The sequence below is a fragment of the Haliotis rubra genome, unplaced genomic scaffold (genome assembly GCF_003918875.1).
Source record: "Haliotis rubra isolate DU_JTF1 unplaced genomic scaffold, ASM391887v1 Scf117, whole genome shotgun sequence".
Classification (NCBI taxonomy): Eukaryota; Metazoa; Mollusca; class Gastropoda; order Lepetellida; family Haliotidae; genus Haliotis; species Haliotis rubra.
Genome location: NW_025765081.1, coordinates 814589 through 831800, shown reverse-complemented (window position 1 = coordinate 831800; position 17212 = coordinate 814589). Strand labels below are relative to the sequence as shown.

Below are 17212 nucleotides of genomic sequence, written 5' to 3'. Positions count from 1 at the left end.
CAACGCAGCTTGGAAGGTGCCCCTTTGTTTGTCTGGAGTTGGATGTGTTCACTAACACGAGTTCCATCGATGCTTGTCCGATGACTAATGTTGATCAATTGGGTGACCAATTATAAAATCGCCTAGACTGAGTTCGTTTCAACTGTATTCCGAGTATATCACGGTCTGTCAGCTTAATGTGGAAGCGAAACCCAAAGTGATGCAGGTTTCAAACGTTTACTGCAAGCACAGGTGCAGTGCTGACAAACCTCAAATCCTGAATGGCCCAAACTGTGATTCGAACCCGAGAACAAGTTTCTGGCATGTGCCCCCATTTTCACAATAATTGTAGAAACAACAAACAAGTACTGAGTTTTACAGTATTTTTTACTGCATGAAAAAAAAAGTCTGTACATTTCAATATCAATAATGGTTACAAAATAGACTGCTAAGCAACTGAACTTAGCATGGACTGGAATGCAATACTCCTTCCGGTTAGTTATTACAACCCCTTTTGTTTAACACTAAATACACATGATCAGGGCTTGACTGTTTGCACAGTCAGCCCTCATCTTGTATATCTGGGTTAAATCTTGTCAAATCTATCCAAACCCAGCAAATTGACAGGAATTTATCCACAGCCCTAAATATGTGTATGTATCATGTTAACAAAAATACAAATGCATGTTTAGGGCTCAATAACCTGTCATTGCAGGCAAGCAATGAATAAATAAGACTGACTGTTGTGGAACCCAAGGGGGTAGTGGTGTATTTGTCATAGCCGTGTACTGTCGCCCATCGAGGGGCAAATCAGCTGATGATATTATGAACATATCATTTTTTGAGTAATACATTTCAAATTTTAAATTTTTAAGAAGTCCAAATTTGTGTTTTTTTACAGCACATAAGTATTACTCAAAAAAGAGAGAGATCAACCTTGGGATGACATTTCTCCAAACACCCTGAAATCTTGACCATTGTGAGATAAATATGCCAATATAATTTGACGCATTTCTTGTGTAAAATACATGCCATAACAGAATGATCACAAACAAATGGTTCAGACTGCAAGGTGTAAGAAACTGTCGGCTTATGACATCAGCACCTGTCAATCATATCAGGGCCCTGTCATGTGATAGCACTAAGAAACTCCTCATTAATATTCATAGTTTACTGCTTCTAAATGAATCCTTCATAGCTACAGTAGTGACAATTTTGTGCATGTATTTCTTCATATCCATTCAATATTGACATCTTTGTTGTTACAAATATATCTGTATCATATGGTGGTTACATGATGTAGAACATATCAGACACTTGTAGCATGCTGCCAAACTAGCTACATAACACATTTATAGTAATATACGTTTGCCTCAACCTCAAATACCAATTATATTAACCAAGGTTTTGTTTACGTCACTTCTAAACTTTTTTTTTTTAAAAAGGCATTTATTTTTGAAAAACAATGCAAATTTAGTTTTTGAGTTGAGGCAAATAGTTCCATAATCAACTTAATATTTTTTAATCATTCAATTTTATTATTTAACTACAATAAATATATTACACTCAAGTTGACCTTAACTTATACAGCATAGATTACATAGGTATCAAGAACCAAGGGTCAAGTTGGTGCACACTTATCATGCAGAATAAAGCAAAACGTTAAAGAAAACACCTCCCTTAAGGAAAGTAAAACATCAAAAAGAAAGAAAAAAAAGTAAAAACGCTGTAAATCGGGGATGCAGATATTTAATACTGTTTTGTTTGAGTCTTAAAATATTATTTTAATATTATTTTTGTAGTTTAATACAGTGGTTTGGTTGATTAAATTGGGTCAAAAGCACTCATTTCATGACAGACTATAGCACTGAAGTAGCATGTTATTTTTTAAAGTATCAAAAATTCAACTTCGTTGGACACCTAGTATTTTTAACTTAATGACTACACCCTCACAGACTAGGAAAATTTCCTTTGACTAGAAAAATACTCTACCTCAACATACACTGTAAACCTACAATTTTGAATTTTTTCAGTAGAATTCAATCAATTTCTTTTGAATCCTAAAGTAAAAATATTGTTGAATTTTCCCATAAAATAAACATTCAAACTAAAGAACATGTTTATGTTTGTTGATGACAAAAACTGAAAATGTTATTTCCCGCAGAATTAAGACTGATGTAAGGGAAAGAATCCACTTGTACACGTTTGTGGAGGTCTGTACACATAAATACTGTGTTCTGTACACCCATTGTACAGTGGTGTACAGCATTGCACAGAAAGCTTAAAACAGTCTTGTCCATATACTTCAAGACACAAATCGTACAATCCATGATCTGTAACCATAAGCTGGTTGTCCGAGTCTTGAGAGAGTAATTCACATGGGTTTCCAAATGAACACTTAGCAGAGTCCTAATTAAAACCAGTCTTCCTTCAAGAAGACGTCAAGCTCCCTGTGAAGTGCTGAGGTCGTGACATTTAAAAGCACATCCCACGTGGAAATGAATAAAATCACCTACGACCTCTTCTCGCACGAAATCCAGTAAGTCACGACCTTGGGTGTCACTGCTTCAAGAGTCGACCTCAGGGAGTAGTTATCACAGAACGCACACAGTTAAGGATTGCACATTGCTTATTGAGCACACTAACAACAAAGGGGGACAACTGCTGATGGCACTACCTACAACATAGTCCTACGTTGGCCAGCTGAGTCTCTCTATCTAGGAGGCACGAGTAAGGGGCAATATTGCATAGAACCCGTTCTTGGAAGCGCTGCACTGTGTCGCTATATCGTAATCTCCACGACTTCACCTCCAGCTCACACACTCAATCCTTGGACGACGACGGTGTTGCACTGGCCATGGCGCACATTGCTTGGTTACGTTGGTTGTCATGGGAGACGGGGTCACATGATGAGCATTTTAGTGTGGAGTGATTGGCTACGAAGGTTTCCTGAAAGTAGGATGATGGTCTAGGAATGAGATTCCACTGCAACAAGATGAGTTGCCGGGTGGTCGGCCCGTAACCATGACGATGAGCCTCAACCTCATGAGCGAGATAGTAGCCGTGGAGCAGCAGAATCAGACCAGCTGATTGCCAGTTGCCACGGTGACTGGTCATGTGACTATCGGAACCAATCACGGCCCTTGTAGTGATGAAACTTGAGCAACCATGTTGAGAACTGTCCCTCGCCTCACTCAAAAGACATCAGATTTACAGGAGGCTGAAAAAAAAGAATCAGAAAATTAGTGTCATAAAATCATAAATTTTTTAGTACATCTAAACCACAAATATTTCCTCTTCCAAATTAATCCTCACATGATGTTGATTATATAAATAAGACTTACACTCACCCGATGCGAATACCTCTTTGATGCTTCGCTCAAGTGTCTGCACCACTGCAAGGCTTGTGATTGTGAACCCGCTCGAAATTTGTACACATTTCCTGAAATAAACAAAAACCTGTACTGTCTGCTTCAATGCCTTAAACGCAAAAATGAATATCAGTAAAATCTTCTAAAAAATATATATATAAAAAAAAAATAAAAAAGAGAAAAGGTCAGTTTTAGTGTTTATGATCAGTACTGTAGTGTCATACAATATGTTTTATTAAAAAAATAAATAAATAAAAATTACTTAAATTCCTTTAAAAATTGATAAATAGAAAAAAAATATTTCTGAGTTTCAAATAATCCACACTTGTGGATGGATCAATGATGAACGGGTTTTGTTTGGGTGTAGAAAGGCAATACGTGAGATGGTAGTTATGCAAAACAGTGCAGTATGGCCATGGGAGGTCTTACCCCTGACAGGATCTGTAAGCTGGAATGCATCAGGCTGAAGTGGGTTATCTCCCATGACCACCATCCATCCAACCACTGACATCATCTTGCTTGGATTCGACTTAAACTGCAACAGACCCCAAAAGAACAATGTAAACATAACGTAATTCTTAACAAAATAATAATCTGAAAACACATCTATTACAACTAAAAATGATAGCTTAAAGTAGCACACAAGTGGCTAATTCACTCATCTGCATCTGATTCAAGAAACACTAAAATAAATGAATGATACTCACAGCATTGCGATCTGTACCACGTAAGGATTTTGCTGGATAGAACAAAAGATTTGTCCCCCACATTGCGACCCAATACCGTGTCCATGACGACACCTGAAATAAGAAAAGTTGGTAATAATTTGTGATAATTGAACATGGAGTGAATGTTGTTTTGGGCCATAGCATTTCTCCACCCTGAAAAAATCCCCCCAAGACAAAAGTTAGTGAGTTTAGTTTAGTTTTACGCTGCACTCAGCAAGCTATATGGCGGCGATCTGTAAATAATCGAGTCTGGACCAGACATTCCAGTGATCAACAGCATGATCATCAATCTGCACAATTGGGAACCGATGACATGTGTCAACCAAGTCAGCGAGCCTGACCACCCGATCCCATTAGTCGCCTCTTACGACAAGCATGGGTTACTGAAGATCAATATTCTAACCCGGTCTTCACGGGTCCAAAGACAAGACAATCTGGTGGGTGATAGAATGAGCTGATCCCAGCTGATGAGACTGTTACAGAACCTGCTACAGAACTTGCTATTGCAACATACCGTTGGTTTCTTCCCTTCCTTGAGCAGAGTCTTCCTCTTCAAGCAGCTTTCACATGTAAAACTGGCCTGGAAGATGGCTTCTGGGGGTTCCTCGGAGTCATGGAAATGCACGCTGAAAACGACAACATCAAAGTGAAATATACACAAAACAAAAAACATACATTAAATGACACATATGACAACAAATACTGCGAGAAAAATATGTGATTTAAACTAAAATCATTTAGCACTCTAAAACAATATCTGAAATGTACACTTACCTGTCTTTGTTTGGCCAGAATGACTCAGGTTCACTAGATGTGGAATCTAAGTGCTCTCTACCTTCGACTGAAATTGACAAGATAATTATGAAAGCATGTTCATTTCAGGATCATACGAGTGAGTTAAGTTTCACGCCGCACTCAGCAATATTCCAGCTTTATTGCGGCGGTCTTTAAATAATCGAGTCTGGACCAAACAATCTAGTGATCAATAGCATGAGCATCGATCTACACAATTGGGATACAATTATATGTATCGACCAAGTCAGCAAGTCTGACCACTCGATCCTGTTAGTCGCCTCTGCATGGGTTGCTGAACATCAATTCTAACCCGGATCTTCGTGGGTCGAAGATCACACGACAGGAGAACAAGAACGAACATCACGAATTTAAAAGCTGCACTGGTATGGATCTTGATCGAACATCATCGGTGCAAAAACAGTACACTGTATAAAACTGCAAGTACTCATCACAAATAAACGTCAGTGTCAAAGGAAATTATTGATTTGAACTTTCCAGTAAATGACTTACGATTTTGAAATTTACTACAGACGGATCCATCGCTGGAGGCACATGGCGACTCCTCCAGGACGCTGTCGTCCAGCAGGTGACGGATGCCCTGGACGTAGGGGGCAGTGGTGCGGGAGGGGAGACTGTACGTGCGGTCAGCCTGGGGGTGGGTGCAGCTCATGAAACTGGAACAATCAACATCTCATTAGTCTACAACATTGGTACATTCATTTACTCTTTGGCAATTTTATTTTGGATGATTCATCAAGCATTTGCTTCACACACAAAACCCAGCAGGGAGAACTGAGGGAGGAGGTTCCAGACTGACCATGGTGCATGTCTCTCTACTATTTCTTTCACACCCAGCAACAACCAGAGAAAACACTCCAAATAAAAGGCGTCAAGGCTTGGTTGAGATGCTGCTATATTTTTTACCACATGTAACAATTATCAACTCTTAGAACACTAAAAATATCTATTTAACGCTAAAGCTGTGAGACTTTCTGTGTGAGGTCGCCTAGACCACATGTAACAATTATCAACTCTTAGAACACTAAAAATATCTATTTAGCGCTAAAGCTGTGAGACTTTCTGTGCGAGGTCGCCTAGACCACATGTAACAATTATCAACTCTTAGAACACTAAAAATATCTATTTAGTGCGAGGTCGCCTAAAGCTGTCAGAACTTTCTATTTAGCTAAAGCTGTGAGACTTTCTCTCTGAGGTCGCCTAGACCACATGTAACAATTATCAACTCTTAGAACACTAAAAATATCTATTTAGCGCTAAAGCTGTGAGACTTTCTGTGCGAGGGTGAATGGACCACATGAAACAATTAACGATTCATCGAATGCTAAAAATACATACTTAGCGCTTAAGCTGCGTGACTTTCTGTGGGAGGGTGCGAACTTGGAGCCGGCTCCAGGTGAGAGCATGTTACGTGGTTCCGTGGAAGGGGATGCTGGCACGTGGTGATGGGAGCTGACATCCTCCCGGGACGAGGAGTTGGACTGGGAGTGGGGAGGCTCCAGTTTCAGCGATAACCTGCAACATCAAGAATCATTCATGTCAATACATCCCCAATATAATACTAGATGACATTTATCAACACTGTTGCAAAAAGGAAAATCAATAATACAGTTACAGTTACTCCTTAGACAAGGAAAGAAACAAGTCAATGGATGTTCAAAATTGAGTGAGTGAGTATGGTTTTACGCCGCTTTAGCAATATCCCAGCAACATCACGGCGGGGGACACCAGAAATGGGCTTCACACATTGTACCCATGTGGGGAATCGAACCTGGGCCTTTGGCGTGACGAGCGAACGCCTGTTTAAAATTGAACCACGGTCCACAACAGACTGCGTTAATGAGCATGTGATGTAAACATGGTCCTGAACTCACTTGTAGTTGTCATCCTCCACAAACTTCTGGAGCTCCTCGATGTAGCGGACTGACTTCAGGTAGTTCTGTACGTGCTCCAACACCGGCAGATGGTCTGCAACACAAGGTCAACAATGAAAACATCATCAAAACAGCTACAATCAATACATATCCAGGTTAGAATTATTTTGTATTTCTTAGTTAACAGGTTCTTGTAAATAATCTGGGCTGAAGTAAAAATAAAATTAAAAAACCCCAACATTTCCTATTATTATCTTATTCAGAATGCTATCTGAGAATGTCTCCTAGATGCAGTGACATTTCAGCTGGGCCTGTATCACGAAGTGTAGTTTCTCTACAGCAAGGCAATAACGTACTTGTGAGAAAGATTTTTTCACTTTTATTTTTGTTATCCGGAAATATGTAAACCTGTAAATCGCGTCTCATGGCTTTGCTAAATTATGATATTGAATATATACAGGGTCGGTGTAGACGAACAACTAGCCTCTTAAATGAACATATTTTACAGAAGAAAAAAACCCAGTTCATAATAAAATTTAAAAAAATATATATTGAAAAGGAACCCTGAGACTTTCTTCATTTTCATTTTCCTGAAACTGTGGAAATCTAGACCTGCCACATAATCTAGACTTGCAAGGGCTTTCCTGGATAAGTTTGCTTCATGGTCGTGTTTCCCTGCCAGAACACCATATTATATAAAACTTATTGAAGTAGCATAAAATCTCCCCACTTTCTCACCAAATGTAACTACTCATTTATCATTATTTCTGATATCAGTATTGAAAAGTATTAAAAACCATGGCAGGTGACCATCTGTGAGTAACTTGTGCATACCATACTGTGACTGTTGGAAGTCTGCTATGACTCGCAGGATGTTGTTCATCTGTAGTCTGCGTCTGCGAGGTGGACTCTCCATGCCACCGTGGTGTGGATGTGCAACGTCAATGTAGATCAAGTCAGTCAGGTACAACCCTGAAATGAACAAGGATTTATGTCACATGTGGTAGAACCTGTCAGAAATATACCAGCACATTAGTCCTTAGGTGCAAAATAAATAGTGAAAATAGTTGCTTTAACTGGTTATTCAGAAGAAATACTTTCAACTAAACACTGCAAAAATGAAACAATCTATTTTTTAAGTATTATACTTTTCAATAAAAAAATATTTTTCAAAAGATGTATTTTTTGTACATGGGCTAATAGGTTTGTGTAACAAACGCGCTTCAATATCTAAACATTAAAACCTTCTGGTTACCTTAATTTATTCAGTAATTAATTAGAGTATATTAATATTGTTTTCTTTAGACTTTCCTAACAAATAATCCTAGTGATAGTCTACCAGCTGCATAACATATTCAGAGGGTGCAGTACAGTTGTTCAACAGAAGACTTAGGCTGACACATGAAGTATGACTAGTTGTAAAGAAGCCACGACTGTCTGGCTCATCACAATGACAATCAATATTCCATGAGCTGATCTGAACAATATGCCCCTGGGTCTCACACTGACTCACCATCAGCTGTCATGATGACACAACCTAATATCATCGTTTGTTATGCAAGCTTGGGTCTAATTCTCTGGGCTAGAAATAGCCTTTCTGCTGTCCATGAAATATGATGAAATAAACGTCAAAATTTCCTGACACTTTTATGACGAAATACCTGTCACAGCTCAACATTATGATGAAATTTGTTTCCTAAAATACTTGAAATAAACAAATGTTGGATACGATTATTCAGTTTTTATGTATTTTCGCAATTGACATTAATTCCTGTCATGGCATCCACTGACATTCGTGGACAGTAAGTCGTATATCTCATGTCATCCGAGTCCGAACCTAACCTTGTAATCACGCCTGTAACTTCGATTTACCCTGACTGCTCAGCAAGCTACATCAGCATTAGTCAGACTAGCTTGCTAATATCAAGACATCAAACTGCTGTCTGGTTGGTGAACATCATCTGTTTGCAATATACGACCCTACAGGCAGCCTGATATTTACGTCTCACTCGAATGATGGACATGTAATTGACGAGTAATCCTGGCTGATTGAGCTGAGTCTAAGACGGACATTACAGTGTAATGTATTAGTTAATGAGCGACCAGGTGAAATGAGGTGAAATAGACTTGGAGATACGTTCAGTCTTCTCCCTCAGACATTAATACCTTTGACATACCCCAATTACACTCTTAAGATGTCTGAAATTTACGACCCTCTCCAAATGCAAAAACAAAATATATGCAGACCAATAAACATAACATTAAAGCAAACCTTTTGATCTGATCTAAATATATATCAATAATGATATTCACTGCGTTTGTTTGTTGATAATGTCCAGTGCTTAAACTTGTTCTAATTTTACTCATAACTTTTCTGAAGAGAATTTGTTTTTGCAGGTGAGAACGACCCCTCCCAACTCCTGACCTCAAGGTCACTCTCCCTGGATAACTAAACAGCCATATGGTGAAAGGAAGATATTTTCAGCTGGAACCTTGGTTCAAGCAGATTAAACTGAAATATGTTGAGATAAATACAAAGTCGCCTTCATCAGCATAACATTCAATTGATTGTTCAATTTTCATTGCTTTTATTTCTTTTGCCTCCTTTTTCTTTGTAATGAGTTAGTGAGTATGGTATGGCCACTGTTAGCAATATTCAAGCAATATCACGTAGGGGACACCAGAAATAGGCTTCACACATTGTACCCATGTGGGAATCGAACCCGGGTCTTTGGCGAGACGAGCTAACGCTTTAACCGCCCCTTTTTGTAATGAGGATTTTGTAGCAAACACAAAGTCCCACGCTGATAGTACCCAGGGTCTCAGTGAAAGTGGCCCTCCCTATGCCCCTGTGAAATGTGCCACAACTTACCTAGGTATGGAATACATGGCAGCTTGACGTTCTCCATGTAATCTCGTAACTTCTGTCGATTACTGTTTTCAGAAAACAGGTCTGCCATCTTTTCATACATTGATTTGTCTTTCTTGGACAGCATCTGAAATAAATGATTGATTTTGTTTTTAACTGTGGGACTGTTGAAGCTACACAGGCTAATGTCTTTAGGTTCCCACATGTCTTCAACAAAGCTGTGGTGATGCAATAGTCTGGCCAAACAATGGCAAACCAGTGGTCAAGAGTATGAGCAACAACTACATAATCCTGAAATCACAACAGATGCATTCTCTGAGCATGCTTGACCTTGCCCTTACCACAAAATTAGTTATACGAGCATTGTGGCTGGCAACACCAGAAAGGGCATTGTGTCAACGTAGGGAATAAAACCCAAGTGAGTGAGCTTAGTTTTACGCCACACTCAGCAATATTCCAGCTATATGGCGGCGGTCTGTAAATAATCCAGTCTGGACCAGACAATCCAGTGATCAACAGCATGAGCATCGATCTATGCAAGTGGGATACGATGACATGTGTCATCCAAGTCAGCGAGTCTGACCACCCGATTCAGTCGCCTCTTACGACAAGCATGGGTTACTGAAGATCAGTTCTAGCCCAGATCATCACGGGTTCCAAGGTTCGGGGGTCAAACCATAGATGAGTAAAGAAATGAGTGAGACCCTTTTGTCTCAACAATGCAATGATTGATACTACGATGAAATGAGCTACGTCACCGGGGTCTGAAACTACACTATCTCAGCCAGCTCTGTCCAATAAGTTCTGGTGCAACTCTACTACTCCGGATAAAACGACCGTAGAATAATATTTTCCCTACAAAACACCTCTCATTATCCACCACCAAAGAGCATCATCACCCTTTAACTCACAACACATGTTGGCTTCATTACAACTATCTTCAGAAGCATACAACCTCGATCAGGCAAAACAATCTAAAAATAACATTTCAAACGAAAATAAGCACAAAAAGCATCCATCTAATGACCAATTATCTTCCTTATGACCCAATTACAAAAATTCTTGTTTCTATAATCAAAGGACGTCATCCTCACAACTACTCTTGGATAGGCGCATTAAGAACACACCGAGGCTGCCAGGCTGAATAGCATACCTAAATGTCACGGGGAAATTGACATGTTGTTTACATGGAAATATACGACCATTATCTGGGCAGCATGGTTTTATGCCTGCCTTGTTACCTAACTGTTAGAAACAAATAACAGGAAGTATTGCTTTTAGATACATATCAACCATACACGTACAACCAATCTAATTTGACCTTGTGCAATGTAATTATAACAGCATTTGTAAATACATCACCGAGGCGTATTGATCGCTGGGCAACCGCGTTGTAGAGTCAGAGCAACCTAGACAATGTATTTTTACTTTTAAAAGATTTCGTAATTGCATTCTTGGACATTATGCATGCTTCTTCACTTATTGCATCAATTGAATAATGTTCTATGAAATCCTGGATTTACTGGAAGAGTTTGGTTTCAGCAGCTGCCGATATTAACAGATTCTTACTGCTTAAGTTTCCTAATTGTATCTGTATGGCTGGTTACATCAGAAAACTGACTGACTGATTTTGGTTTTACGCCGCTTTTAGCAATATTCCAGCAACATCACGGCGGGGGACACCAGAAACGGGCTTCACACATTGTACCCATGTGGGGATTCGAACCCGGGTCTTCGGCGTGACGAGCCAACGCTTTAACCATTAGGCTACCCCACCGCCCCACATCAGAAAACAACCATGTTTTTCGTTTAATCAAATTTTATACTAATCAGAAGATGATTTTTTTCATATGACTGTCAATCTGGGATATCAGACCTACAGAAGTCATGAAAAAAAACCCTTAACTTTCTTTGATTGTGTATTTTATGTTTGACGATGGTTACAAATCAGACATTTACATAATCCAATTTGGGCTACATGCTACTGGAATGGGAGTGATTATATAGATCAAAACACAAACGGTAATGATTACCTCATACAAATTATCTAAACTCGCTGAATCTAAACTGAATTTGCTTTATATGCTATTACCAAAACATCAAGCATGATTGACAGGCGATGAAATACACATCAGTGAAATTGATTACAGACAATCAATCTCCCTTTTGTGATAGGTCTAGAGGTTTATCAAATCAAACAGTGTCCGTCCTTTGTATTATGTAGCACAAATTGCTTACTAGACCAAATCAGACTTGTCAATATTGATAGTTTTAGATGGATGCTGAACCACTCGCTAGAGCAGTCAGAGGTCCATGATTACAGAGTCACGGGATTTATCGGCCAAATCGATCCCGAAACAAAAAACATGACTTCATCATCAAACGTGAAGGATGGGGTTGTGTTACCTTTACAAACACCATCAAATAACCATCCAACATTGGGCGAGAAATTTACATATTTGCACAGAAACCTGGCAAACAGTTGATCACCATTTAAGCAACGAGTGGGGCATTTTAAAACAAGGCCTCTCTACCCTGCTTGGATTTGTTATTCATGCATGGGCACTAAATGCTGCAAAAACACACATCAAACCCTCTTCAGGATATAAAACATTGATTGAGTGAGTTTTTTCTGTAAACATTTTAGGGTTGTTTTGGTATGGTTTATAAGGCTACATCTTGATGGTGGAATACCACCTGGACCATAATACCAGCACAAACAGAGAGTGTCGAGTCAGCAAATACCAATCTGGCCCCGATTTCTCAAAACAAACTTAAGTTTTTACTCAGATTTCAAACTGAGTTTGACAATTTGAAACTGCTGAATTTTGAACTCAGCTGCATTTTTTAATAAAAAAGCCCAAACCACTTGAGTATTCTATTCACCAAACTCAAATTGTCTACTATGTTTGAGTTTAATATCGATTTCAATTCATTCTGGGAAATGATTTTTCTCAAATTTGAGTAAAAATCCGAACTTAAGTCAAAACTCAGACTTAAGTTTGTTTCGAGAAATCGGGGCCAGTTCTACTTAGAAGAGCTGGAATTTACAACACTACAGTGCATAGTTGATGTTCAACAGAGAGATCCAAGGTTTTCTTCCAACATATTGAGTCTTACGTTGACAGAGAAAACCTTCATTTGCTATTTGGCTTCTCCAAGGGGACTGTTGTTTTGTGGGCAGTTTGTTTGAACTTCTAAATATTCAACAGGATGGGGAACATGTGAAGTCCTTCAGTCATGATCTTCACAGGTGTTGTTTTATGAAGGGAACGTGCAGGAAGGAGAGATCTGCATGATACTAGATTCAGATTCTACTGATCCTTTGAAGGCAATTCCCGAATCCTGGAGTGTGAGACCAAATGTATTGCAGTGTATGGATAGTTTGTAGGTTTGGTACTCAATATATATTATATATCAGAATGGGAATAATGCAGACAGCACATGGATTACAAATCCCACCGTATGAAACAAAATGATAAATGCAAACGTTCTACAGTTGAAGCCTGTGGAGATGTGAATCTGATCCAAACTTACCATCCATGTTCTGGAAAGACGGAACACGGCAGCACTCTGCAACGCGGAAATCACCGCCATAACTGCATGTAGGTTGTTTAGGTCAAGAAGTTTCTGAAAAATGTGAAATAGACGTGAAATAGACGTGAAATGAACATCACTTCACTAAAACACAAATGTAACAACCTGTCCATCCTGACAAGTCACAAGGACAAATTCACCCACTGGTGTCTATATAGACTTGCACAAGTCTCTCAGGTAAACATTCATAGTTTAAATGATAATTTCTAAAAAACATAATAAGTAAGACCAGGGTCCTTGTACTGTCAGGTTATCTAGACTTGCCTCTTTTGAAGGATAGAATTACAATGTACTATACATCCATGGGCTCAGCATTCAGCACAGCCTTGGAGCAAGGCTAGCATCAATCTATGTTCAATGATACATTTTTGGCTTATTTCCTGAAATGCCTCATATTTTGAAATTGGAAATTCAAGCATCATAATATACCGTAATCGTATATATTTTCACGGGGTGCAATTTTCGTGGAAAGTTCACCAAAGACCTGTTAGCGCAGTTGTTTTTTTCGCGCATTTCAAACACCTGAGTGATGGTATCCATCACAAAGTTTTCACAACCAATAGACATTCAATGATCAAAGCTAGCCGCCATAATTGAATCGTGTTTACTAAAACAATAAGAGAGAGAGAGGTGGGATTATACTTGTGTCAACATGACAACACCTGTCCCATATACGAGATTAACTGACAACAAATGAAGGAAGAGTGTATACCAGTACTTACAAACATTAAACATAGAAATCATAAAGTAGTGTTTGTTGTTTATGAACACGTGTTGTTCACACGGTCAAATCGTTGATTGGCTGCATTAAACAAATTGCATGTTGTTCCTACTTGTGTACTTGACATGACTTGACCATGAATATTTCGCTTGGTATGATTATTGACGCACAATCTTTTTGCGCTAAAAGCGCAAAAATTAATCCCATGCGAAAATAACTATGATTACAGTAGTTTCAAGGTGAAAGATATCACCAAGATCTTTTACATGTATCTACACCAACAATAACTATTTCCGAGACCAGATCTACAATACTGGCATGTCGTCTACAACAAGATGTGTTTCATCTGAAACTGATAAGAAATGAGTGTAATTTCAAGATGCTTCAAAGTTGAAAGGATCTTTCTTGAACACATCCTTGCACACAATTCATGCAGTTATTCCACGTTATCTGTTGTTGTAACATACCTTTGCGATCTTGATAAAATGAGACAGGACCTCGGCTCGGGCTTTCAACGTTTGGCAGTTTAATATCTCCTTCTGAACCCAGAAGTTGACCTGGAAGAAGAGAGTCCACATGAATAATGGATCTAAAACATCGACAGCATCTGGCAGCGGGAAACAAGGAAAAACATTTAAAAAGTATGTAACCATTTAAACTGGCTGCCTGGCAGGTTCAATACATGCGCTTGAAACATGTTTTCCGTTATCTGTCAGTCGTCAAAGCCTTGATGGCTGAGTCGGTAAAATATCTGTGCTACGGATTTGGTGCGCCCCATTTTGAGAGAGTGGGTATGAAGACTGGATGCCAATAAGAGCTAAAATTTGTAGTAACGAATAAAGTGCAATCCCACATACAACATCTGTTGCATTTCCAAAGGCATTGTGTATTCTTTACAATATTTACATAAAAGAACAATATATTTATTCTGAAATGAAAATATTTAGTTAAGCTAAAGCCAAGGGCAGGTATTGTGCATCAGGTGTCAGCCAACCACCAGAACACTCATTGATTTCACTGAATATCAACATCCACAACAGGGAAGGAATGCTGCTAAAAAGTTTCAATTTCAAACACTAAAAGCATATGCAGCTTGCTGAAATGGAAACATGTCTTCTATTAGCCAAATATTTTGGTTTAGGGGCAGTTATTATCATTACCTTCATAGCTGCGATAATCACACCTTTGCTTGTCGGTAATGTTAGGTTTGTGCTTCAAACGAGCCAGTTGGTTAAGCCAGACATGAAATCGATTACTGAAAGGAAATCCTCATAGGTACTTGGCACACTGCCAAAGATCGTACATTTCATTCACCACCACGAAGAACATACAAGGGTTTGGCTTGCACAGCTGAAGGGTATTTCAGCAAAAAGTTGTGTGTATTTCATATGAGTGAAACTTTGAATGCGGAGTGTTTGTGACTTATTCAAGATTACACATCTAACTGTGCATTGCTGACAAGTTTGGCATCGATTCTGGCTGACTTTTCGACACTGCTGCATTTGAAACATGGCAGGTTGTTTATTTCAGATGCAGGTTTTAGAGTCTAATTGCAGGTAATATGTCGAAGCGAAATGTCCAAGTTGACAGAAAGGAGTGCCAATTTCACCCAATTTATACAGTTTCTACAGATGATGTCTAATGAGAGATGCTACTTCAGAAAATTACTATGTTGAAATGAACATGTAACTTACATGGTTGAATCGCCTGGTGAAAGCGACGACATTGGGGGCTTTGATGAGCTTCTCCTTGGTTGTCCAAGCACATGATGTAAGCTCCTGAAATTGACAACAATAAACATGTAAGCCCTGAAATTGACAACTGTCTACAATGAAATGTACGCCTATGTAACTCATTACTATCATTCCGGGGAATCTGACAAACATTGCCGAGAGCACTTTACGCGTTCTTTTATCATTCCGGGGATGCTTACAGTACTTCAAACACTTCTTGTTGCAGGAGATAGATTGCTTATTCCACAGTTGCCCTAACCTTCCCGCATGTTAGACAAGTAGGTAGATTATGGTCGATGTACAAGTGAAATGAACTAGTTCCACACTGAAACACAAACTACCACAGACTGAGAAACTCCTTGAAGGACAGATAATGTCTCTTGCCAAATACAAGGTCTAAACAAGGCTGTGAGTGTTCCCTTCTTACACGAGGTATATTTTTTAGACAGTCCAGCCAAAAGTGTTTGTATGCTGGTTTGAAATTGCCACTCGAGGATATTTAGAGCAATTATATTCATTTTTGGTGGCTTCTTCACTCCTAAGAGTTTTCTGTTATGCAGAAATAGATATGAAATTGATTACTTGAGTCTGAGAGACACAATAGATTGCTGTGACCTGCAAATACACATTACTGAGGCATATGAGCATAGTTGCTACATCACTTGAGCATAGATACATTACTGAGGCATATGAGCATAGTTGCTACATCACTTGAGCATAGATACATTACTGAGGCATATGAGCATAGTTGCTACATCACTTGAGCATAGATACATTACTGAGGCATATGAGCATAGTTGCTACATCACTTGGAGCATAGATGGGCTGAGGCATATGAGCATAGTTGCTACATCACTTGAGCATAGATACATTACTGAGGCATATGAGCATAGTTGCTACATCACTTGAGCATAGACACATTACTGAGGCATATGAGCATAGTTGCTACATCACTTGAGCATAGATACATTACTGAGGCATATGAGCATATGAACATTATTTGAGCATAGTTACTACATTCTGCATTGTGTTCCTGATTACTACTATTTCCAGTTAAAACATTACTTGATCATAGTCAGTTACTTCATTACTGCATTGTGTTCCTGATAAGAAATGTGGATGAGTCAGGCTACTTGACACACCACAGTAGACAGCACTTGATACAATACACGCAGGCGTCACACAATGCTCATAGGTGTGTCAACTGTATCACATTCTCCATTCAAACAACAAGAGGTCAAGTCAATCTGGGTTGTACATTTTCCACATTTCCGCTTATCAAGGACATATTAACCATCTAACTTACAGACACTAAGGTATTGTTTCACGAGGTTCAGTCTCAATACACTCACATATGGGCGGGAAATGAAATATTTGGAGAAATAGCTTGCATCGCCTCAAGGAGATCCCTCCATTCAAATCCTCCACAAAATATTTCCAAACAGTAAGTTCTAAATGAAAGTGTTTACTTACATCAGGTTCGATGGACTGGAAAACTGGCAAATCTAGGAGTGTTATCTGACTCTG

At 39.0% G+C, this 17212-nt stretch overlaps 1 protein-coding gene across 11 annotated transcripts in view; it reads right to left on the bottom strand.

Annotated features, from left to right (window-relative positions):
• Nucleotides 1-348: 348 nt before the first annotated feature.
• The window catches only part of LOC124257471 (ras-specific guanine nucleotide-releasing factor RalGPS2-like), a 78916-nt gene continuing 62052 nt past the window's right edge, over nucleotides 349-17212 (bottom strand). For all 11 annotated transcript variants that reach the window (XM_046691584.1, XM_046691541.1, XM_046691546.1 and 8 more), the window contains 15 exons: nucleotides 17159-17209; nucleotides 15647-15730; nucleotides 14420-14509; nucleotides 13172-13264; nucleotides 9638-9761; nucleotides 7600-7737; nucleotides 6766-6859; nucleotides 6230-6406; nucleotides 5384-5547; nucleotides 4853-4919; nucleotides 4593-4704; nucleotides 4058-4150; nucleotides 3780-3885; nucleotides 3330-3421; nucleotides 349-3199 (listed from right to left, as the gene is read on the bottom strand). In XM_046691584.1, the coding sequence (XP_046547540.1) occupies nucleotides 3170-3199; nucleotides 3330-3421; nucleotides 3780-3885; nucleotides 4058-4150; nucleotides 4593-4704; nucleotides 4853-4919; nucleotides 5384-5547; nucleotides 6230-6406; nucleotides 6766-6859; nucleotides 7600-7737; nucleotides 9638-9761; nucleotides 13172-13264; nucleotides 14420-14509; nucleotides 15647-15730; nucleotides 17159-17209 (1515 nt within the window). In that variant the 3' untranslated portion in view covers nucleotides 349-3169. The remainder of the gene's footprint in view (nucleotides 3200-3329; nucleotides 3422-3779; nucleotides 3886-4057; nucleotides 4151-4592; nucleotides 4705-4852; nucleotides 4920-5383; nucleotides 5548-6229; nucleotides 6407-6765; nucleotides 6860-7599; nucleotides 7738-9637; nucleotides 9762-13171; nucleotides 13265-14419; nucleotides 14510-15646; nucleotides 15731-17158; nucleotides 17210-17212) is intronic.